This window comes from Lampetra fluviatilis, chromosome 3 (genome assembly GCF_964198595.1).
Source record: "Lampetra fluviatilis chromosome 3, kcLamFluv1.1, whole genome shotgun sequence".
In the NCBI taxonomy this organism is placed as follows: Eukaryota; Metazoa; Chordata; class Hyperoartia; order Petromyzontiformes; family Petromyzontidae; genus Lampetra; species Lampetra fluviatilis.
The window spans coordinates 35,334,012-35,360,223 of record NC_136277.1 but is presented as its reverse complement, the minus strand read 5'-3'; the positions used below and the strand labels follow the sequence as shown (position 1 = coordinate 35,360,223).

The 26,212-nt window shown below is 47.2% G+C and overlaps 1 protein-coding gene across 2 annotated transcripts in view; it reads right to left on the bottom strand.

The window, feature by feature from the left end:
- The window catches only part of PRUNE1 (prune exopolyphosphatase 1), a 60,522-nt gene that overhangs the window by 6,912 nt on the left and 27,398 nt on the right, over positions 1-26,212 (bottom strand). Inside the window, exons 7-8 of one of the 2 annotated variants that reach the window (XM_078855021.1) lie at positions 9,640-9,813; positions 8,994-9,142 (exon numbers count right to left, since the gene is read on the bottom strand). In XM_078855021.1, the coding sequence (XP_078711147.1) occupies positions 8,994-9,142; positions 9,640-9,813 (323 nt within the window). Of the gene's footprint in view, positions 1-8,061; positions 9,143-9,639; positions 9,814-26,212 lie in introns of those variants that run through there. The other variant, XM_078855022.1, reaches the window with a different exon arrangement.

Sequence of the window (26,212 nt, the reverse complement as noted above, 5' to 3'; positions counted from 1 at the left end):
TGTAAGTCTATATGTGCGTGTGTGTTGTTGGATGTGTGTGAGTCGATGTATGTTTGTTTAAGTTGATGCGTGTGTAAGTCGATGTGTGTGTGTGTGAGTCGCTGTGTGTGTGTGTGTGAGTCACTGTGTGTGTACGTCGATGTGTGTGTGTGTAAGTCGATGCGTGTGAGTATGTGTATGTTTGAGTCCATATGTGTGTGTAAGTCGATGTGCTTGTGTGTGTGTGGGTCGATGTCTTTGTGTGTAAGTCGATGTGTGTGTGTGCCTTTTCGCCCGGGCAGCGCCGGGTGCTTCCCGCGAGTAATATGTAATTATTGACCCAGGAAAGCCATACTGAATCCAAACACTTTTGGTGGTAATGTGTTTTACTTTCATACCGTATCTTGCACAGTTTAGATAGTCTCAGGCTGGTTGAGAAATATATCTGGGTGGTTTGCTGTGGAAAAGCTGGCGACCTGGCTAGACCCACAAGGCTGAACAATCATTGCGTGATCGCTAACGGTGCCATCGTGCAAATCTTTCCCAATGTACCAATGGAACTACAAGAGCAAACTCCATGTCCACTCAATTGGCAAATGCAGGGCAGTTTTAGAGCCACAACACAGTTAAATACTAGTTTTATAGGTAGACGTTCATAACCAATTTTCATGGTTTATAATTAGTTTATTTTGGGTTAAATGGTCATGTAGGTATTGTCAATGTTAACCATAAACCTCCGCCCGACAGATCCAATCATATCAAGTTGTCACGTGGGGCAAATATGCCGAGTGATTTGGTTGACCAACAAAACTAGAAAAGCCCAAGCAGAATGCTGACAATGCTTATATGACACTTTGCTGGAGATTACACCCAGCATCATCAAGCGTTTAACAAAAGCTCAGCTCTTGCATAAAAGAGCTTCCTGATGTGGGTCTTCAAAAGCTGAGCTGTTATTAAATGCCTGATGATGCTGGCTGTAATCTCCAGCTAAAGGTCGAATACAAATTGTAAACATTTTACTTTTTAATGTGGCACATTAGGAATGGATCACTCTTTTAAGTATGTCCTTGTGCAGCAAGGGAGCAAAGTGTGGTTCTGTGAAAGTCCTGATGGGCTGTGCAGTGCATCAATGCATGTGTGTACAGCAGCATGTGATGACTGAGTTGGGCCTGTAAGGTGGCTGGCAGGGTTATTGAATTGTAATGCGGGCATAAACGGCTTCGCGGATATGACGTCATGGGGGGGAGGAGTTAGGTCACGTGTGAGAGAGGGGTGAGGTCTTAAGGGAGAGATACCGGAAGAGACGGGGGAGTGTGGGAGACAGAGTTAGAGTGAGGCCACGCAGGGCGGAGGTCGAGGAGTGGCGAGATCGCCACACACACGGGGGAGTAAGACTTGGCACCGTCGGCCAGCGGTGACCAAGCGCGGAGGAACGACGGGCAGCGGTGGAGCTGCACAGGGGATCTGCAGCGGAGCTGCAGAGGTGTGGAGGCTACAGGAGCGAGAGCAGCTATGGAGCTGCCAAGGGGAGAGCTCTGAGCGAGGGCCGTGTGGGAAAAGTGTAAGAACCCGAATAAAGGACAACGGAGACAGACCCAGGATCGAGTCCTTTATTACACTGGTGTCAGAAGTGAAACGGCATGCCAAAACAGCTCAGAAGAAAGAATATTCCTGCGCCATCATCTGCTACATCATCCGACGATGACGACCTTCCTCGGGCGGTCGACCTGCCTGCGATGGAGGAGGAGATCCGTGCGGGAACAAGTGTGGGTCCGGGAGTCCAAGATGTCGCCGCGTCGGTGGACCCGTCTGCACCAGAGGACGCGGATTGGCGATGAAGGCAGATGGCGGCGCAGCTGGAGACGCTGAAAATCGTGCTCGCGCAATTGTGCGAGCTCGTCACGCCGAGGACGGCGTTGGGGAGAGCCGATGGAGGTCCGCAGGTCGCTGCCTTGCCTCCGCTGTCGGCGCCATTGGCCACGCGGCAAGAAGACGCCATCTTGGGCGTGACAGGAGAAGAACGGCGGGAAGCCGCCATCTTGCGCTCTCCGCGGCGAGAGGCCGCCATCTTGAACACGTTGCGATGCGACGCCATTTTGAATATGCCGCCTGGTGAGTCATCGGCTGAGGACGGTGCAACAAGGAGTCGCAGTCGTCATCTCACGACCGTCAAAGAATTCTCCATCGGGGGCGATTGGAGTGCTTTCGCCTGCAGATTTCTGGCGGCGGTACGCTCAGCAAGGTGGACGGACGCTGAGGCATTGGAGATTTTACCGACTCTTCTCGATGACGAGTCGGTGAGATTCTTCCGCTCCATGAAGGCAGAGAAGAAGAAAACATTGAGAGGAGTTTTCGACGAGATGGCAGATGCATATGAGCCACCGGATGATGCTCATCGCCGGTTTGTTCAATGTCAGCGAGCACCCGAGGAGTCGCCGGTGGCATACAGGGGTGCGGTATTGGAGTTGGCCATGGCTGCATACCCGGAGACGGAGCCTGACCTGCTCGAACCTCTCATCTTGGGTAAGATGCTCGAGCTGTCCCGGGATTTGGGGATTCCTATGCCGGTGTGTGGCCACGAAAAGCTTACGTCCCGGGCGGCCGCTAAATGTCTTGATGCCCAGTTCAACCTGCGCCGTTGGAAGCAAGTTACGGCGTGGACGGGGGGGCCCATCGTCGAGGGAGGTGCTGCGGGTTGGGATCCCAAGAAGGCGGTGTACGTTCCTGACGGGGGGGGGCCCGCAGGAGCTGACAGCCACCTCTGCTCAGTGGTCGGCCCGCAGTACGCCGGGGCCGCGATCTGCTCCACCGCCACGGGAGCGTCAGGACGGGGTGCCTGCGGCGCGGCGCAACAACATCGACTGCTTCCGCTGCGGCCGTAAAGGCCATTACGCCAGGGACTGCTGGGCCCGCGTCCCGGGTCCGCCCCAGCAGGAGGCCTCGTCAGCGGACGTGCCACGGAAGGATCCTCCAGGACAGGCAAGTCGGTGCGCACCAGACACCCGGCAAGGCTTGACACCTCACTCATCACCGTAGTCGTGCGATCCGGGTGTTGTTAATAACGGGGGGAGGCCATCGACTGGGCCACGTCGCTCGGTAACGCAGTGGCGTAAATTGGCACGGCGGGTCGTCGCGGCCGCTACTGGTTCGTCCACTGTACCTGGTTCTATACAAGGGGTGGACGTACGTGTGTTAGTGGATTCCGGGGCGTCCGCGACCATTATATCGGATGTCATTTTCCATCTGTTGAACATCCCACCTGAGGCCGTGCGTCCGGTTTACGATTCCTGCGTCGCTGCCAACGGGGGTAGCATGGGCATTGTGGGCCAGGTGGACGTTACAATATCTATCGGGGGAGTGTCGGCCTCGGGAATTGTGTTAATTTCGAGGTCCCTCGCGGTTCCTTGCTTGTTGGGAACTGACTTCCTGGCCAAGATGCCCATTCTAATTCGAATTAATCAAAACTGCATTGAATTACCGGGGTGGGCGAAAAATTACATTTCTACCGTCGCCCTGGGGGCGACCTGCTCCGGTTGCTCAGGTGCAGGCGCTGTCCGAGGTATCTGTTGATATTCCACCTGGCTCACAGATGCTTATCCCCTTGCGATATCGGAAGCCTGTACCTGGTCGTCAGGGTGCAATTGGGATTTTGTTGTCGCCGTCCGCCACTATAACGGGCGGAGCGGCGCTCGTTGGGGCGCAAACTATTGTCCGGCATGACCAGCAGCCGTTTCTGCAGGTGCTTAATGCAAGTTCCGAAAATGTGTGTGTGCCGGCTGGTACGGTTGTGGCACATGCCACTACGGCGTTTACGTCATAAGATCATCTGGGCAGCCAGGTCGTGGTTGGTGGTGTTTCAGGTCTTGGTGCTGCTGATAATCGCTGGATCACCGAATTGTGTGGGGAAAATTCTTCCCTTTCCGGTGAACAACGTTGTGCGCTTCGTAAATTATTATTGAGTTATTCTGATGTGTTTAGCTCCGACGATTTGGACTTGGGACGCACCTCGTTGCTTTACCATCATATTGACACAGGGGACACTGCCCCTATTCGGTTGAACTCGCATCGGATGAGTCCGGCGGAGCGAGATCAGGTTCGAGGGGCAGTGGATGACATGTTGGCTGCGGACATAATATCGCCATCTAACAGCCCATGGGGCGCGCCTGTTGTTTTGGTTAAAAAGGATGGCAAATTGCGATTTTGTGTCGACTTTCGAAAATTGAACAAAGTGTCTGTGGCAGATGCGTACCCCCTGCCGCGTATGGACGACTCCCTCGATGCCTTGTCGGGGGCGAAGTTCTTTTCAACGCTAGATCTCTCTTCGGGATTCTGGCAGCTTCCCCTTGACGAGCCCTCGCGGGAGAAGACTGCTTTCCGTACGCCGCAGGGGTTATTCCAATTTAATTGTCTTCCGATGGGGCTGAATGCTGCCCCTGCCACATTTCAAAGGTTGATGGAGTTGGTGTTAACGGGGTTGCAGTGGGAGACATGTCTGATATATTTAGATGATATTATCGTCTTCAGCTGCACATTTGATGAGCATTTACTGCGGTTGGAGGCGGTGTTCGCCAGGATGCAACGGTCCGTGCGCTATTTGGGGCATATCGTAAGTGCGGACAGGGTGGCCACGGATCCGGACAAGACAGCATGCGTCCGTGACTGGCCAACCCCGGCCACGGTGGGGGATGTACGTCGCTTTTTGGGGTTTGCCTCATACTATCGGAGGTTTGTTCCGGATTTCGTGACGATCGCGAGGCCCTTGCACCTCCTTACGGGTAAAGGAAGGAAATTTGCATGGGGACCGCCGGAAGAGGCGGCGTTTCAGGGCCTGCGCGATCGACTGGCTATGGCACCGACGTTAGATTATCCTGATTTCGATCACCCCTTCATTCTGGATACGGATGCGAGTGACACGGGCATTGGGGCCGTGTTGTCTCAATCAAAAGGTGGTGTGGAACGCGTGGTGGCGTATGGTAGCCGGGTTTCGTCTCCCGCAGAAACTCGCTACTGCGTCACACGCAGGGAACTTTTGGCTGTTTTCTTTCTCCGCCAATTTCGACCGTATCTCTACGGTCGTTCGTTTATTGTTCGCACGGATCATGCGGCCTTGCAGTATGCTCTTAAGATGGACCAACCATCCGGCCAGTTGGCGCGGTGGTTGGACACGCTGCAAGAATTTTCCTTCCAAATTCACCATCGGAAGGGGGTGCGTCACGCGAATGTGGACGCGCTTTCTAGGTTGCCGCAGCGATCCCCTTGCGCGTGCGCGTCGGGGACGCATAGATGTGCGCCGATTCAGCAACCCCCTCAGCCTGTTGCGTTGGCGGTCGACGTGCCTGAAGCTCCAAAGGAGCCGGGACCGGCTGATGGGATTCTGAATCTTCCAAGGGCTGTGTGGATTCGGGAACAAATGTTGGATGGTTCATTGGTCTCGTTACGGAATCGGTCTGCGAAGAAGAGTGGGGGACTGGGTACGGGGGGTATGCCGGAAACCGCTCTCCGCAATGGTCTGCTGATGTGGAGGGAAGGGTTACAGGAACGCTGGCGTCTGGTTGTAACGGTATCCTTGCGGTACGAGTTGATTAGGACTCTGCATGGGGACACGCTTTTACATCTGGGGGTGCAGAAGACCCTATTGACGCTGCAGCGAGACTATTTTTGGCACGGCATGACAACGGATGTCGTCGGTCACGTTCACGCGTGTCCCGATTGTGCCCGGCTAAAACCACCTAAACAACCATATGTGCCGCCCATACAGTCTATTCAGGTATCTAGAGCTAACGAATTGGTGGCGTTGGACATTTTGGGACCCTTCCCGCCATCCGCTAAGGGAAATAAATACTTGCTAGTTGGGGTGGAGTACCTCTCCCGCTGGCCGATGGCCTGGCCTTTGCCTGACCAGTCAGCGGCGTCTATCACAGACGCCTTTCTATTCGGGTACGTTATGGACAAGGGGGCGCCGGAGAAGCTCCTCACAGACCAAGGCCGTAATTTTTCTTCTAAATTGTTGGGGGAGGTGTGCGCGGCTCTTGGAACTAAAAAGATACGAACATCTCCCTACCATCCGCAAACGGATGGTATGGTCGAACAGCTGAATCGGACATTGTCCGCAATGTTGTGTCACACCGTGAGTGAAAAACAATCGGATTGGGATTTGCATATCCCTGGGGTACTTTCGGCATACCGAATGACGCCGCATGCGGCTACAGGATATTCGCCGTTTTTCCTTATGTACGGTCGCGAGAACGTGCCGCCAATGGATGTGCAGTTGGGAACTGGAGTGAGGGGACCTGCTAAGCCTCTTCCTGATTACATTCGGGATACCGTTCGCCGGGTTACTGAGGCACGGGAGGGGGCCCGCATGGCTACTGCCAAAGCCCAGGCCCGGAACGAGCGGTGTGCTCGACGCTCGAAGGGGGAGTGCCCCTGGAAGGTGGGGGACATGGCCTGGCTCCATTGCCCGCAGGTGCGGCCAGGTACCTCTCCTAAATTACACAAACCATGGCAAGGGCCGGTCCGCCTCATCGAGGTTCCCAACCCACAGTCTGCACGTGTTCGGTTTGGATCTCGGCGTTGGTTCGTTCACACGTCGCGCTTGAAACCATATGTGGCCCCTCGAGACGATGCGTCATCTCCCGATGTTGCCTTGCCGGGGTCTGTGGCTGCCGACTCATCCTTGCCTGTGCCTGTTGACCTTGCAAGAGCACCTGTCGTGCCTTTTACAGACAAGCCGGCCGTGACATTGCTGGAGACAGGAGACTCTGCTCGGGGTGTGCCTACCACGGCTGCGGGGACTCCGAGCCCCGCCGCCCTTCCGACCCCGTCGCAGACACGATCGCGACGCACCCCCGACGCTGGGCCTTCAGGGACACGGGACCGGGACGTTGACGGGCCTCCAATAGCGACAGGAGGACTTCATCCTGTCGCTCCTAAAACCCCGTCACGTTCCCGGTCTGCAGGAGGGCCGCCGCCCGTCCGGGACGGCCCGGCGACCCGAACGCTCTCAAAGTCCCTTACATTTCGTTAAATTTTACTGTTGTGTTTTGTTGTTGTTGTTATATTTATTGTATGCTTCGTTGTCCTTGAATGTGTGATGGTTGTGTTCGCTCGCATTACTTGTCTCGTTATTGTTCAGCCGAGGTCGGCTGGATTTTCTCTACGGGGGAGGGTGGTGTAATGCGGGCGTAAACGGCTTCGCGGATATGACGTCATGGGGGGGAGGAGTTAGGTCACGTGTGAGAGAGGGGTGAGGTCTTAAGGGAGAGATACCGGAAGAGACGTGGGAGTGTGGGAGACAGAGTTAGAGTGAGGCCACGCAGGGCGGAGGTCGAGGAGTGGCGAGATCGCCACACACACGGGGGAGTAAGACTTGGCACCGTCGGCCAGCGGTGACCAAGCGCGGAGGAACGACAGGCAGCGGTGGAGCTGCAGTGAGGGCAGCCGGAGGACTGCACAGGGGATCTGCAGCGGAGCTGCAGAGGTGTGGAGGCTACGGGAGCGAGAGCAGCTATGGAGCTGCCAAGGGGAGAGCTCTGAGCGAGGGCCGTGTGGGAAAAGTGTAAGAACCCGAATAAAGGACAACGGAGACAGACCCAGGATCGAGTCCTTTATTACAGAATGACCACGCGGATATACCAGTCACATGGTTAATGGCGACTCGGACGCAAGGCTGGTTGTAACACACGTGTTGTTGCATTTTACAGGTAAAGGACCCAAAGGTTGTTTTTGATCGTTATATAAATGTTCTAGACTTGTTCTAGACTTGTTCTAGACTTTAAGCCTTTGCTTTGAATTGTTAGTTTGTGATATATGCAATTAGAGGCGTTTTAGCACTGTGCATTGTAAAGGGATGACGCACTGTAATTAGCATAGGTGGGACAAAGTCATTGTTATGCAAGTCCAAGTCGAGTCGCAAGTCATCAAATTCATGACTCGAGTCTGACTCGAGTCCAAGTCACATGACTCGAGTCCACATCTCATAGGTGGGACAAAGTCATTGTTATGCAAGTCCAAGTCGAGTCGCAAGTCATCAAATTCATGACTCGAGTCTGACTCGAGTCCAAGTCACATGACTCGAGTCCACACCTCTGGTAATTAGTTACTGTCATTGTAATTCTCTGACTCTAATACTGTTTAGTCTATAACCATGCCCATGTACCCAGAGTATGACTACTTGCAATGCTATTGAGAATAAAACACATGTAAAGTAGTAAACTGTACAATGGTGAGATACAGTACGTATACTGTACACATACAGTACATATAATGGGTGTAATATACCGATATAAGTGGATGGTATAGATAGACATACAGCTTAGGATTAAAGTAATAGTCGAATAGTGATGTGCAAATGTGATTGTCAAAGACAAGGATGGTTTATCAGTAGTAGAATTGGGTTTAAGAGAAAGGGTTAATGAATAACCGTACGTGTAAACCAGTCACATGGTTAATGGCGACTCGGGCGCAAGGCTGGTTGTAACACACGTGTTGTTGCATTTTACAGAGTGACGGTGCTGTTCTTCCCAAGATTAATATTAACCACAATAAATAAATGTGCTTGCCCTCGATTTGGAGCACCTGCCCACGTCCTTCATTTCGAGTGTGCAACATTAACATTCCTCCAGTTTTGCTGATAAACCAAATCGATTGGCACATTTCCACCCATGTTACAACATAATTTGATTGGCTCTCCGGTGGTGGAGGGCTATATTAAAAAATGTACATACCAATACGATCTAACCCAAAATAAACTAATTATGAATCATGGTTAAACACAATACAGTATAATAAAACTGGCACTGTTTTAGGAAAGAAAAATAATAATAATAACACTAGTATTAAAGTGTGCATAGATATGTTCACAATATTGATTTATGTACTGGAAGAGGTATAACTTGGCAGTAAAACTTTGTCCGGCTTTAGTCTCTGGACAAGGTGGCAGCCCTGGTCCACCCCAACCAGCAGGAGCCAACGCGGTGTCTGCAAGGCGGCAGAGGGACGGCGACTGCTGCTACCTCTGCAGGAAGCCTGCGAGGATGGGCAGCACGTGCTTGCGGGTAGCAGAGTGTGTGCCTTGCTGGAAGCTGGACACCACGGGGCACCTGCTCTCCATCGCACGCAGCTGCAAGTCGGGGCTATCGGCCGCCTGCAATGCCCCACAGATCTACACGAAGAAAAACCATGAGTCGGTGAGAGAGAAACATCATAACATATATATGAAGTTTAATGTACAACTAGAGTGCATTATATATGAACCAGCGATGTATACCATCTAATTATGTATTTGATTTGTTTGGGTACGATGTTCATTGCATAAATGCATACTGTGTATGTTATAGATTTAACACATTAATAGATGTGTCAGTATGTGTTTGCCAAGTATGTGTGAACGGATACCATGGACACCCCTGAAAATGAAATGTTCCATCTCAAAGAGAAATTTCAGATGAAATATGTACACATATATTTCCCAACCAGGTGAGAACGAGAGCGACCAAGACCTTTACTCAGTCGTAAGAGTGACATTGGTCACCAAAATAAATCAAGCAAATATCACACAGGTCACTTGGCAAATGAGAAGATCCTAACCTCGCAAATTCCCAACTGGTTAGACTAACTCCACTTAAGACTACATTTGAATCTGCGGTTACCCAGACACACCTGCGCCTGCAGTGCTCCACAGCAGCTGTACACAGCCACCTGTCGAGAGGGCACGGGGCTCCCCTCCGGGAAGGAGACCGCCATGAGCACGAGTGCAGCGTAGCCATCAGCCGGACCCCGGGCCTGACAGAAAGCGCGCAAGTCTTCCTCCAGTTGCGCTCGCCCCAGGTATTCCTGTCGCAGAAGAGAAACCGACGGTTGGGAGAGGGGGCTCAGCTTTGGGAGGTGGGGGAAGTCCTATTCTCAATTAGAATGAAAAATGATTGCACCCGTTGCATAGCTTCCGTCTCGCAGTGCGCTCACCTACACGTAGCTCAATCTATTACTTGGCTGGTTATTAATCCTGGGCCAGGTGACTTTCCTGTGTGTCACTGTGCTGGCTGTGGGTCGTTTGTATCCCACTCCTGCCATAAATTTTCATTAAAGTCACCGGTAATCGACCGCCAACGGTGCTATTCCACACCGTGTGTGCATACGTGCGTTGTGTGCGTGTGACCGAATGAACGAACTCGTTTCATGTTTTGAAATTGAAGTGAAGCGAATAACATCAGCTGTCTGGCATACTGTGAACATTTCACAGGCCCAGTGCATTTCACAAATAAACTCAAAGAGCTGTCCTCTTCAAATTGCTATTAAAGTGGTGTTCAACATCTGTTTGCAGACCTAAGCCTGTGGTGGAAATTCTGCATTTTATGGTGTGGGCGAGTCTATCCACAGGACAACCACTGTTGATTTCCCCACAAAGTGGTACTCATTCTATCACTCTGAGAGGGATGATGGGCTGACTTATCCCACAACCAGTATTTGAACCCACGACCTCCTGCATACCAGGTGCGGCTGACGACGGCACAAGCGTGGTTCACAGGTGTCCCGCGTGCAGGCTATGTCAGCGGGGTGATGCACATTCAGACAATTACAAGGGCTAGGTGTGACCCAGGTTTGACCCAGACAGTCCCTTGGGTTGCCAGTCAGTCCAGGACTTGGCATCTGCGTTCAGGTGCCAAAAGTTGATTTGTACCGTGACGGTATTGTGTTGTACTTTTCTACAGTATTCTTTACAATTTAAAAAGACCCAGCTGGCTGAGAAATATATCTGGGTTTGCTCTGTGGAAAAACTGGTGACCTGACCCACAAGGCTGAACAATCATTGCGTGATCACTCACCCCACCATCGTGCAAATGTCCTCTCCAAATGTACCAATCAAGTGCAAGAACACTCATTTGGCAAATCCTGGGCAGTTTCAAAGCCACAAGACAGTTAACATTGTATATTAAAATGTAATACTGTTTTAGTTAATATATATAACGACACCACTATTAAATCGTGAGTTGATATGTTTGCAATATTGACTTATTTACTGGAAAGAAATAAGAAATAACTGTAATAAAACAATGCTCAACTTTCACATCAACAGCCTAAATGCTCCAATTAAGCAGCATAACAGTACAATGATCAACGTGACTCCACGTCTCCGCAGCACCGAGTGCTCGTCTGGTATTAAAGAAACTTATTGTGAATCGGAGAGATGCACAGCATATGCTCGTTCCTACAGCGGTGACTCACAGCATGCATATGTAGAATGAGACGATGACAAACTACTTCAAGGAAGTTAAAATCTCGTTATTAATTTAATTTGACTCAATTTCTTAAATCCTCAGGAACCCAATTTGTCATTTTTACTGTAGCGCAACTTTCATTTTAACTGACGATATTAAAACCTTTCCCGGCATAGCATCATTCTGAATTTAATGGAGCCCATTAAAGTTGATTAGTAGGCCGAGCAGAAGAGGCTGGGTGAGCACAGTATCAGGCCAGCTGGGTCGCAGCAGCTACCAATGAATCACCTCCGCCCAAACCCAACAACACCCATCACCGCACCCCCACCGTACCCCCACCATACCCCCACCAACATCCCTACCCCTCAAATCAAAGCCAGCAAACTGTCAAAAGCAAACCGAGGATCTAAAATATCACTCATTCCCATCCACCACCAATAACACAGTCACTCCCATCCACCACCACCGCCCCTATTTAACATAACACTCACTCCCATCCACCACCAATAACGCAATACTCCTCCAACCTAGCATCGCCACCACTATCTTAGCAAGAATCATTCCCATCCACCACTACTTAACACAACACAGACTTACATCCACCACGACCAACTAACTCACACTCCCATGCACTACCAGTAATTAAAACATCACACGCTCACAGCCACACACTCCCATCCAAAACTGCTCAGAAAACACTATTGAGATCCTGGGATGAAATGCAAGCCCAAAAGCACAGCTCTCGAGCCAATTTGGCTTAGGGTTGACACGCTGCCAATGGAATGTAGGCTCAAGAGTCAGCCCCTTTTACAAACGGAGCCAGCACACTTTTTCGTGATTATTGCCTGGTATGGGTAGGTGCCCCTATATCAGTGTTGTTCATCGCAAGGCCCGCGGCCCACTGGCGGCCCCTGGTAGCTTTTAGTGCAGCACCTGGCGTGCGGCATCTGACAATACACAAATGTGAAAACACCCCATCATACTGTTAAACCCAATGGGGTTTCAAATGTATAGCGGTCCTCAAACTGATGTCTTATCTGCGAAATTGCCCCCCCTCTGAAAATGAGTGAAGAACACTGCCCTATACAGGATAGCTACTCTGCTCTTTAAGGCACTCACGCCTCTTCACCCCAGAAAGTCAATGCCGTGTTGAAGAAGAGAGATCATTGAACAAAGCATGAAAGATGGTAGAAACCAAGGACTGGCCCGAACGCAGGTATGTCGCTCGTAACATACAACATGCCACGTACAACATTGCTCATCACCCTGCCATACGAGGAAGAAGATGGCATTAAATACCTTAGCGTCCATTACTGAGCCCCTCCGGAGCCCTCCACTGAGACTAAAGCGCAGGCCACAGGTGACCTTGCCCAAGCTCGGCTACACATCGCTGCTTCCGCACGCCGTCTCGGTTTCACAACCCTAAACCATAGGCGTCTTGTCTGCTTGTTTGTTGTTACTTATATTCTCCACAACGATGCTCATGATTGCTTTGTGTTATGTATAACAAGCATTTCGTCATCATAAGGAACCACTTGCTGACTGGGAAGAAAATGTGCTCCTAAGAGTAGTTCACCTGCACAGGTTGAGTGGTCGCCGTGTGGAGGTATCAAAAGGAAGGGAAGAGAGCGTTGCGCGCTCCTGCACCACCACTCGTCATAAACAGGTGTCGTTTAGGCGCGTCTTGTTATAACGAGCTCGTGCCATGTGTAGATTTGCGTCGATCTCGGACCCATTTTATCTCCGACTTAAAACAGTACAAGCATTAATGACAATAATGGGTGATGCAGTCAATGCCCTTGATTGGTGTCCACCCTAACCAACAATTTAGTCCACCATAACTATGGCTGTGGCATTCTTTGTGAAAAATATTGAGCAGTAAATCCAACAAATTACCTCTTTGTGGAACTTGGAATTCTCAAAGATCCACTTTTACATGTCTATATGTATATACAGTAGAACCTCGGAGATCGAACGCCCCAGAACTTGAACAATTCGGTGATCGAACACAGTTTTGGAACGAATTAAGTTCGATCTCCGAGGTACCACTGTATGTTGAACTTATTTCCAACCGAATTTGCCAACCACGCTAATCGGGGGTGCGGAAATTGAATAAAATATATATTTTTATAACAGAATTGGAATTTTGAATATTTGTATATAAAGGCACAATGCTTATGATATATACTAATCATTAAGATGATAAAAGCACAAGCAATACTGGTGAGGGCTGTGTCTGAATCAACAGACATGACTGTGATGCATGAGGCAGCGTTGTCATGGTCCCTGTCCTCACCAAGGCCTCCCTGGTGCACGGCCACTCACTCCCATCCCCATGCAGCATGTACAATATCTTTTCGCTTGTTTCGTGACGGGTACTGCAAGATCCGACCATGTCTGTCCGGTCCTCGCTGAGCTGCATTGGCTTCTGGTTGCCGATCGGATACATTGTAAGGTCGCACTCAGTGCACACAAAGTGCTTGCCACAAATGAACCACGACACCTCGCTGATCTCGTCAAGGAGCATAAACCATCATGCCAACTCTGGTCATCCTCGCAGCGGCTTTTGGCTAACGATTGCACAAAGATGGTCACTGCATCGCGAGCCTTCAGATTCGCTTCTGCAGCCATCTGGAATGCTCGTCCTTCCGATATTAGGAAGCCACTGGAGCTAAGCACTTTTAAAAGCAAAGTGAAAACTAATTTCTTTAGTACTACTTTTTGAGTCTAGTTTGTTGTCCTTCCCCCACACCTCCGAATAACACGGACAGTAGGCTACGTACGGTGCAAGAGAAACCCAACATACACGCATACAACAGCACGGCCACTCCAGTGTAGCCCCACGAATCCAGGCGCCTTTTAGAAGCCGCTCGTTATATTAACCACTAAATAATCGTCAGCATCTTAGTAGAGAATATAAGCAACAATAAATGAGCAAACAATTCACCTACCTCCCATATCTGTCCCTCCACAAGAAAAGATTAAGTATATTTTTACAGATCCCATCAGTCACATGTCCTGAGAGTGCATAATTTCAGCAGCATTGGTTATACACAAGCCAACTCTGGGCCCGGTTTGACATTCGAACTAATCCTGGATAAAACTATCCACACAAATATTTAGATTGCTTCCCAAGCCTCTCTGCCCTGGTCACGTAGGGGATGGGTAGAGGGCAGAAGGAGCAGGAAATTCTGACAATGGACCTCCTCTCTCACCACCCACTTATACGCTCAACATCTCTCTTCTTACCTTACATTTACACTGACACCATTTGTTTCAGCGTACATTTTTATATGTGCGTGCTTCTCTGTCTGTGCCCTTGGAGTGCACTGTGCATTTAAATGCTTACGGAAAAGAAGAAAATAGACACAAGCCGACTCTGGACCGGTTTCAACATTCAGTGCCTCATCAGCAGTCAGGCTTGCTTGGACCAATGGTGGTGAACTATCAGACATTCATAGGCAAGGATCCTCTGTTAGATGTCGGTCACAGTTCGACGCAAAACGAATGCACAACACAAAACAATCACTAGTGTCACTATGGAGAACATTTACATTGGCAATGATGCTTCAATGCTTTTTGAATGCAGTAATGTATCTAGCACACATCCAGGGCATTGAAATAATAAATAAGTCAACGTGATTTCACACTCAAAAGAGCATTGAGGTGGTGCTCATATCCCTGAGCCAGTGGTAGATATTCCACATTCATATGGTGGGCGCGAGTGTCTCCACTTTGAGTTGATTTGCCAGCGACTGATGATATTTCTTGTTTCTTTGTATCCGACTTGGATGCTCAGCAGTTGAGCAAGTGGCGAACAATCCAAAGGTTGTGAGTTAAAGTCCCGGCTGAAGGGTTGTTGATATTCACTACAAAGTGGTATATCTTTTATCGACCACACCGGGATTATGGACTAAGGAAATCCCCACTCCCAACATTCCGATTGATTGCAAGCCGCTCGCCCTACCGCTGAGCTACGTGGCCGGTTGCAATGAAACTATGGATAGAATTAATATCGGTGTTTCAATTTGCACGTCTTCCATATTTCACTAATGCTCAGAGTGGATGCTGTGCACCGGGATGTGGCTATTGCTGCTTGCTGTGTCGTCTCAAGAGCACTGTACAACCTCCCGGGGACACTGCTTTCCAGCAGCAGCTAACGAATGCTCATGCGTACAACTGAACTTCACAACACACATTTGTATTTCCAACTTTCCACACTTGCAAAAGTTCCTTGCCAGGAGATTAGTGGGATAATCAGCTTTTGTTGTGGTTATGTAATTAAGCCTAAAAGCATGAGGCCTTGTATCATGCTGTGTCTCAATTAAGCAGCTTTTTATAGGAATAATTTATGGTTTACATTACGGCGAACTCTGCACGGTTTGTAATGGTGGAATGTAATTAGCGAATGCAAATGAGGCAGGAACAACACGGCGGGCTGCGGGCGTAATGGTGCTGAGGGATGACGTACGGCCACACGCGCGCTCACGGCACTGCGTGTTTACCAGAGAGGGTGACAGCGGCACTCTCTCTTCTGCCACACACACACACACACAGGCGTGCACACACACAGGTACGCACATATATACACAGGGACATTAATATACAATCAGATATGCACGCACATCTACATAAAGGAACATATTATTACGTACAACAAAGACCCGCGTTGTAGCCTTTATCTGACTGAAGGGGCAAGTGCTGCTAGCGATCATCTATTAAGGCCGGAACGGCATATGAGGGGGATGGGTGGCCAACACCACGCCCGGCCGCCTTTGTCTCCCCAGTGCTGATGTTTACACATCGCATTAGGTACTCATTTAAGGCTGAGTCGCCCTAGGGGAGAACCAGTTCCGATATTCCTTACCGATATTGGCTTTGAGCGGAAATCGAACTCGGGTCACCGGGTTTGTTGGCAGTGCGCTAACCACCACGCCACTACTATGTACATGCACAGGCACACAGGCGCACAGACACACACACAGGCAATTGCACACATACATGTATACACACATTGGAATAGATACATATATATTCGTGCATACACGAGATTGCACATACAGGCACACAAAAAGCACGCACATATAAACATATACATTAGATATACATGACGGTAAACATATCCATGTTGGCATAAAAACATTCATAATGGCACAAACATACTGCCACAATCCACGCTAAGGCACACAACCACGTGTATGCAGAGTAGTGTACACACATTCTTAAATGTATCCTCTAGCCAATGGACACACACGTGGAAGTGCACCCCCCACCACAACCCCACGCAGAGGAACATTTAAAAGCCTTTTTCTGGATTCACAATAGTTAACAGTGCGACAATGCATGTATTTGATACGCATAATAATACTGTGATATATTATTGACTTTTTTGTCAGAATTCGCAACCTTCTGTAAATGAGCTGTGGTGAAGGCCCTTGTATAATTATTCACAAGCTACAGGGAACCCATTGGTTGTCTATTAATCATCCCCAGCCTTGGGAATTTACAAAGGTAGGAAATGCATATTGATCCCCAATTAGGACTCTGCATATCCTTGTATGGCACCACTAATGGGATTTAAATGTTTGAGGTGTTTGTGGGAAAATTAAGTAGGCTGTATAATTTCTGGGGAGATGGGAGGGAGGAGGTAGGATGATTAAATATGCTTCCTTAATTTGAGGGTTCTGGTCGTGACCGAGTTTCAGGCACAATGCTTCTGGAGGGCCAGATGGCTCCAGAGACTCGCGGAGGGCAGCGCTGGCTCGAGGAAGGCGTCAAGTCAAGCGGTGGCCGTGCGGTGTCGAGACACGTGCTGGGTTCGATACGACATGAAAGTTGAGTCGCCGGCAGCCGTTTTGGCATTAACAAAATAAATAAAATCAATACTGCCTCCTTCCCATATCTGTCCCCCCCCCCACATTACCAAAAAAAAGACACATCCCATCAGCCACCACAGCCTTTTGGGAGTACATTATTTAATACGCATTGAATCGAGTAATATTTTTGTTATTTATATTCTCCACAATGACGCTCCTGATTGTGTCGTGTTATCTACTTTCTGTTGCTGGGCTGTAGCACCGTGAATTATTCCTATCTTGGAAAATACCACGGGAACCCGACCAAAAGTGTTTGTTCCAAATATAAGCGGCAATCAAATTAACGTCGCTTCAGATGAAAGACGAGCAAACAACGGATCTCGCCAGACACCTTCTCGGTACACGTGTACACAACAAACGGCAGTGGCAGAACTTACGTGCCCACTCTTTGCAAATGATTCAGATCCTGTTAATGAGATTACTTCAAGATTCTTCACCATGAGTTGCCACGGCGGTGTCGTGGTGAGCACACCAGGTTTCCAATCTTAATTTTGGAGCTTTCGTGACTGCAGGAATTATTCTTTGGTTCTTTCGGTTAAGTAGATTTTTGTTGCTATAGTTAGATTTTTGTTGCTATTTCTGTTATGCCTGATGATGATTGCTTGTGTTGCAATCGAAACGTCGCTATTATTTTAATTTATTATTTTATCTTTAGACCAGGTTTCCAACCTAGATCACCAGTTCAATTACATCTCCTGGCAAAGCACTTGAAACATCGGGGCAAATGTCTTAAATCCCCCGTCACCACCCCGCCTGTCCACCCAACACTATCAATGGATAAATGGGTACACCACAGTCAATTGGCAGGTCACGTGACAAGGATAAGTGTGGGTACACCCACTTCTTCCAAAGAGCAAACAACTACGATATAGACAGAGTTCACTCTAGATTTTAAGCTTTCGTGACTGCAAGGATTCATACTCTTAGGTTTTTTCGGTAGTCACATAGGTAAAAAATAAGAATAAAGTAAAAAAAGAATAAATTGAAATTTAGTTATTTTCATGTAGTTATTTTAATTTATTATTATTTAATTTTATTATTTTTTTTTTACCTATGTGACTTTACCGAGTTCACTCTGGTGGAGGCTCACCCACAACCATATTGTTGAAATGTAAAATGTTAAATATTTTAGCAAGTAATATTAAGATATTAAATTAATTGCATAATATACCCACTGCACACACAGCTCAGCGAATCTCACAATAGAAAGTTCTTGAGTCAATCCCCAATCACATCCTGGCTGGGGATTGACTCATCCCACCCTGCAGGGTCAATTATATGAGTAATGTACCACTTTATGGAGAAGTCAACAGTGGTTGTCCTATGGATAGACTCACTTCCACCATGGAAATGTGGAATTTCCACCACTGGCTCAGGGCTGTAAACGGGAGATGAGCAATGCTTGTTCTCATTTGAGCAGGACATCACACATACCAACACAATGAATACACGTTGCTCAAATGTCTGTCATACAATGTTTATGTCTTTACAAGAAACGTCTACTTCAAAGTGTACCCACACGTTTCTGATCTCTTTACCAATGTATTTCAGTTGTTTTCTTGATACTGTCTTGACGGAAAACCCAGTCGGAATTTAAGTCAAAGCACACAAGTGGTAGAACGACATATACATTTCTCCTCCTATGCAGACTACATTGACTTGTAATTTCACTGTACAAAAATCTGGCATATGATACTTACTTTGCTCAAGTCGAGTAAAGGTGATTTCCTGCTCAAATTAGCATGGAGGTGGTTCTCACCTCCCATTTGCAGACCTGATCCAGTCGTAGGAACTTCCACATTTCTATGGCGGAGGCAAGTTTATCCATAGGATAACCACTATATTCTTGGTTCTTTCGGTAAAGTCACGTAGAAGGGAAATAATAAAGTATGTGAAAAAAAAGATTTATTTTACTATTTCCCTTCTACGTGACTTTACCGAAAGAACCAAGAATATGAATCCCTGCGGTCACGAAAGCTTTAAATCAAAAGGATAACCACTTAAATATACCCTGCCAAGCAAGGTGGTGCTCATTCAGACGCTGTCTTTCCAACAGACCTGTTCTTCACCTGAGGACGGCTGCTTGTGTTGTGGCTGAAACGTCGTGAGAATTGTATTTTATTATGTTTTATTATTTTATTATTTCCCTTCTACGTGACTTTACCGAAAGAACCAAGAAGAGGATAACCACTGTTGATTTCCCTGCAAAGTGGGACTCACCCCCTGGAGGGACGGTGGGCTGAGTCAACCCCGGAACGAGGATTCAAACCTGCAACCTTCATATTGAGAGTTGCGCTCTCCACCGCTACACCACTGGGCTGGATTCCTCTGTTGCACCGACAGAAGTATGAAATACACAACCAACTTAAACTCCACACATTGGTGCCCCGACCCAGCGCCAACGCCTTGCGATGCCCCCGTGCGTGGGGACACACGTCAACCCCAAGTCAAACGCCCCTGTGCGACACTCAGCTTGGTGTCGTGAGTCCACAGCCGAGCCAAGGATCACTGTGTTTTGGTGACGATAGAGCATGTGCACATTTGATGCGACGGACACAAAGCTTGAGAGGGGAGTGTTTTTTTTAACAAGCTCAGCAAAGCTCGCTTGTCATGCAATCGGCGCGGCTGGGTGGCGACGTCGGCAGGAAATTTTAATTAGCCGAGGCGTCTGACCAGAGCCGGCTCCTGGCTCGTTACAAATGGGATGTTCCGGCAGAGCGGGCGTGATGAAGCAGCGTTTTCATGGCTCCCGACACCAGGTGTCAGCCAAGGGTAATGGATAATGGCAAATAAAAACTGACTCTAACCAGCTCATCATTTATGTTGCTTCTGCCACCCGTGCCTTCCATCACAGCCTGATAAAGTTACGTTGCTACAGATTAACAGTTAAAGAGGTTGCGACAGACATAATCAACGCCAGGCATGGGACGTCTGCGTGCCAAAGCCTCCACACGCTCATGCTGTGTGCTGTGTACACTTAAAGCACCAATATTTACAATTTAAGTTTTTCACGTTCGTACATCTGCAGGATATTATCATGAAAATATAACGATGCACAATATAACAACTATGGTTGCCACCTGTCTATAGACAGTTGTTTTAACATCAATGCCATAACCTGAACGGTCCAGGAATTGCCATCTGTGTGCCAGCAGCGTGGATTAATTTGATCTGAAATGTGGTGGCTTTGTGTTGTACTCGATTACAGTATATTGCACAGTGTGATAGACCTATTGTGAAGGTCGATCTGGGTTATCAACTCTAAGAGGCAAGACTTGAGATATGTCTGGGTTTAGTCGGCGGAAAAGGTGGCAACCCACGCTATAACTCACAGCCTCTACGATGCATAAAGATCTTCATCTTACCGCAGCAACGTCGCCAATCCTTCGCAATGCCACAGGAAATTGCGCTGCTACTGAGAGCAGGGGAGGAAGAGTGGGATAGGTCGGAGCAGGGGTGGGAGGTTGCTGTGAGAAGGGGTGCGGTGGGGGGGGCGGCTAGAGGCGGTGGGGATGAGCCCCACATGAGGGCGACGCGAGTGTCTGATCCATTCATCAGGCTCCGGGGGGAGACGCCGCGCTTCCCGCTGCGCGTCCCAGCCGTGAATTAATTACTGCACTTCGCAATCTCTAAATGTACCATTTAATACACACCGCCAGCGTAATTAAATCAGCCAGCCTGCGACCTTGATAACACTTCCTGTGGTAATTGATGAGGTGGCGTGTGTATTCCCCAAGGCTCCCCCCTCCCTCCTGGGGTGGGCATGAGTTAGCTGCGACAGACGGAGAAGGTCACGGCTAATCTGGAATCATCTCCAAGCCAGGAGCACAACTTCAAACTTTCGCCATCCGATTGCCATCGCTAATGCCCAGAGATGAGGATCATGCACCTGCTTCACTTTGCAGTGCTCTTTAACAAATAAAATAACTATTAACTTTTGTTAAAATCAATGCAAAGTCCACAAGTGCATTCTTTAAGTCCCATTAACAAATGTTAAAATGAAGCACAATCCGCAGCAGATTGCCATAGCTATGCCACATCACCTCCACATGGGCCATCATCACTACTCGCACACATACGTACATTTAACACTCAGTTCTCCTTGTTTCATATGGCCTATGCAGTGCATTATAGATTCACTTGCAAGTGATTAGCATGGTTGGCTACGTACGGTGCGCGAAAGAAGTTCAACATATATATATATAAATAGCTTCGTCTGAGAGTTGGTGCATCGCAGATACAACACCCCCACCACCACCACCACCTTCACGTGGGGCAGTGCAAAGTTGTTTGGTCCATGGTTTGGAGTTCCACTTGCGCATTAGGGATCCGCATCTTCTGTGGTTTGCGCTGATCTGTTTGAACTCATTTCTTGAGAACATTTTTTGGGTTTAGTTTGTTCTCATTCCCCTTCACCTCTGATGAGTACGGTTGGCTATGTACGGTGTGAAAGAAGTTCAAGATACATACAAACATTGCTATTTTTTCTGCGTTATACTCAGAGCAACCCGACTTTGTCAGAAATCTCAATCTAGGGTGCTGCCACTCTGCTTATGCCTCCACGAGACTAGGAACTGATGTCAGTGGCAAGAGCAGTGAAGGTGGGCAGGTGAAGCTTGGGAAAGGCCATTAACTCAGATGACCCTGCAAGAGGAACATAAATCTGTCTCAAGACACGGGAGACAACTCCATAAACCAATGATACGGGTCAATGCAAACACCGAACGTATTAATGACATACTTACCACAGGGACACAGGAGGGGCATGAAGGAGTTTGGGGAGAGTGGGATGCATGCTATAAATCTGCTGCTTAAGCAACCAGATTTGGAAATGAAGCAGCGAGTTGAGGTACCGACCTGCCTCATCTACGTTGGCATAGAGGGTGACAAGTCAATTTCGTTTAACCAGGTGGTGAACTCGAGAGACCAGGATCAGTCTCATTTGCAAGACTCACTGGGATCACCGCAAATGACAAAAACATAAACATTGAGGACAACAATTAAGTAAATAAAAATTAGTTCAAAAACAACCACATACAAATCAGAGCAAAACAATCACGTTACAAATTTTAAACTATTATTGGTTCTTTCGGTAATGTCACGTAGAAGGGAAATAATAAAATAATAAAAAGAAAACAATACAATTCTCACAACGTTTCGATTGCAACACAAGCAATCATCATGTGTGAAAAGCACAGAAAGAAAATTTGAAAAAAAGTAGCGTTTTTTTCTTAATGTTGTGAGAATTGTATTGTTTTATTGTTATTGTTATTATTTCCCTTCTACATGACTTTACCGAAAGAACCAAGAATATGAATCCCTGCAGTCACGAAAGCTTTAAATCGAAATTTTAAACTGTTCACAATTATGAATCATTATTAAATAGAATATATTTCCTATACAAAAGATTGACTTAAACAAATTATTTCAGAAACTATTCAAAGTAAAACTGAATTACAAATCACTGACAATTTCCGCAAGCAGATGCAATGCATCAACATTACGCAACATCGCAGCAACATCTACTGAAAATTCCACTTCGGCGTAAAGGTGTGTGTATGTACACATTCACACAATGTCAGTATTCGTGTATTACTTGCTCACTAACCATAAATAATAACGCTTAAGTTTAGCAGAGCAACAAGGCACACACATAATCGGCACACTACTGGAGGCGACACTCAAGGTAATAAATGAGAACACAACCGGTCCCAGTGAAGCGCACGTGACAGGAAAAACTCACAAAATAAACACACGAACCCCAAGTCAAAGTGATATCTTGCTGAAATTAGCAGTTAGGCGGTGTAACGTCTCCCGTCTACAGCCCTAAACCAGTGGTGGAAAATCCGCATTCTTTTGATGGGGGCGGGTCTATCCATAGGACAGGCACTGTTGACACCCCACAAAGTGGGACTCATTTTATTATCGACTCCAGAGGGACAGTGACCAGGGGAAGTGATTCCTGGAACTGTTGTAGATACCATTATTGCGTCATTTTAATAAAAAAAGTGTTATCAGTCCATTGTGGTCCATGAAAATGTGTCTTATGGTTGCCAGTTTTTCACAAGTCCAGATAATGCTCCACATGACGATTACAATTATTCTGGTGTTCTCGATTTGATTGAAAACAAACACTAAAATATACCATTTCCATGAGGAGAATCTCTACCCATTTGCAAATCCTTGTGATATGGCTCTGTATATATCCGTTCCTCCATATGAAAAAAAATTCACATCTCATTGGCCACACAGCCATCTGGAAGTACGTATTTTTTTGTTATCAGCATTAGTTCGACATTCAATGTCTAATCAGCAGTCAGGCTTGCTTTCACCAATGCTGGTGAAATGTCAGATGTTTACATACATATCCTCCCTCGATGTTAGACATGGGTCCTAGTGTCAAAACTAGGACACTCAATATTTTAACAATGTTAAATTATGAAGCCTCAATTACATGGAACGACAGTGTTTACCCTTCACTTATAAACCACCATCACCACCGGGATTCCCAGTTCAGGTTGGATCAATGCAGTGAGTGGTAAACATGAGCACGATTAACTACACTATGGGAACCTCATTTGCCAGTAAAAATATGATAATTGGTTCTTTACCCTTCTATCTGGCAACAAAACTGACACCTTTTTACAAGGAGTCATGTTTGAATAGACCGCAATACCTGCAGTCATAATACAAACAAAAGAACATAACTCTGATAATGTGCACTGTCCTTGAAGTTGATTGGTCCACACCCGAGACAGCTTTCCTTAGAGCCTAGTCTCACATGGGTTGGACCAGATGACGCCAAAAGGCGCACATGTAGATGCTTGCCCCGAGCTCTCATACTCTGATGGTGCATTGTCGTTGAGTTGTGCGCCTTTTGGCGTCATCTGGTCCAACCCATGTGAGACTAGGCTCTAAGGAAAGCTGTCTCGGGTGTGGACCAATCAACTTCAAGGACAGTGCACATTATCAGAGTTATGTTCTTTTGTTTGTATTATGACTGCAGGTATTGCGGTCTATTCAAACATGACTCCTTGTAAAAAGGTGTCAGTTTTGTTGCCAGATAGAAGGGTAAAGAACCAATTATCATGAGCACGATTCTCATTGATTTGATGCAAAAGTAACTCACGAGTTCAAACCCCCTTGACTATTCAATTAACTATTACAATTCAGAATCATGATTGGATTCAATCATCAATTACTTTGTTGCTGTGCTAGTGAATATAGTGTTTCTTCTCGTCTCTGCAGGACTTATGTAAACCAATGACATAATACATACAGATTGGAAATAATTGATTCTCACACACATGCTTTGATACACATGCTGAGTGCAAGGATAGCATATAATAGATTAATCAATGCATTGTTATAAAACAATTGTTATAAAACAATTCATTGTTATATGCTTCCAGAAATTCTAGATTTGAAGCTTTCGTGACTGCAAGGAATCATCTTCTTAGGTTTTTTCGGTAAAGTCACGTAGAAAGTAAAATAAATAAATAAAAATAAAAAAAATAAAAAAACGTCGTGATTTTTGTTTTTTTTATTTTACTTTCTACGTGACTTTACCGAAAAAACCTAAGAAGATGCTTCCAGAAAATTAAAAAATTTCCCCCAAAACTTTTAGGTTCATTGTTATAATCAATGTTTTTTTTGCAACTTAAAACAATATTTAACTGAAGACTAAAGTGAAAGGTACAGCCTTAAATTGTAACTTTGTAGTCGGTTATCTTGGATGTAATTGTTATTTTTCTACTCATAATATTAAGAGTTTGTAAATCTCTAACATATTACGCATATCTCTGCTATTTCCGGCTGCTGTATGTGCCAAAGTTATACCTTGTTCGCTTTTGCAATTGCCATTTTCTTTGTTTCACATGGCCCCCCTTGAAAAACTGATATATTTTCTCAAACAGGTTTCACCCACATTCAAAAAAATATATTAATACATGCCATTATTAAATATGCATCCTTTAACATTTACACCAAAGCCATTGCATATGGACAAAGCACAAAGTGTGAGCAGCATCACAACTCTGAAACCCATACCGCAACAGAAGCTCCATCCATTTGTATTGAGATTTGAGATTGCAGCCCAAGTAGCGCCTCCCCTCTTTCACCTCCCTCCAACACCAATCGGATCTTCCCCGAGGACAACGGACATCTTCAAACAATCCTCGCACCTCACTACATGTCTCCCCACCCCCTGGCCTGTCTCCCACTCAGCTGCCTCCATTCCTTCTCCCCACCCTCAGGACAAGGGAAGCCTTCAAACATCCGGCTCAGTGCATTATTCCTCTGTAAAGCCATTCACTCCCGCGGGCGCAGAGATGCACCGTTGCTGCAAATGTTGTCTTGTGCACCTGTGTTGTTGTCTGTCTGTGTGGCGATGCCGTTAGATGCACAGACTTGGAGATGCTGATGTGGGAAGACACACATCTGTGTCCCCATGTCTGTATGCTGTGACCTATCTGTAAACCTGTGGTTCTACCCACAGCACATTGTAATTAACAATTAAATCCTTGCACAATCAAATATAGTGGTAATTGCTGCATGCTGTACAAAACCATACAAGGCAAGACAAAGGCCAACGTGATTTCTGCTCAAATCAGCATCGAGGCAGTGCTCTTTTCCTGTGTTCAGCCCTCAGCCAGCGGTGACAATCCCACATTCCTATACTGGTAGCGACAAGCGCTGTTAACTTCCCAACAAAGTAGTACTAATTGTGTAAACCTCGGAGGCACGATGGGCTGAGTCAACTCCCAACTAGGATTTTAACTCGAAACCTTCGACTTTTGAGCTGCTTGCTCTACTACTGAGCCTCTTCATCACTCTACTATCACTATTAACAGTCACAGTTCACATTCACTTCACTCGTTGATTTCTCCACCCATGTTCAGGGCTCGGGTCAACAAACACTGTTTTGTCTCATCCACACTGTGCTCAACCACCACCAAACAGCAGTCCCCTACTGACAGTGGGCTATGTATATGGAACTACAACTCTCCCACATGTGCCCTGTCCTCTTTGGTTGTCTATTAACTTGCTTCCCTTTCTCTAACAGCCATGCCACCCAGTGTTATCCATACATTCCTGTGTCCCAGCAGCAAGTCCCACACAAATCACCAGTTTGCCTTTATA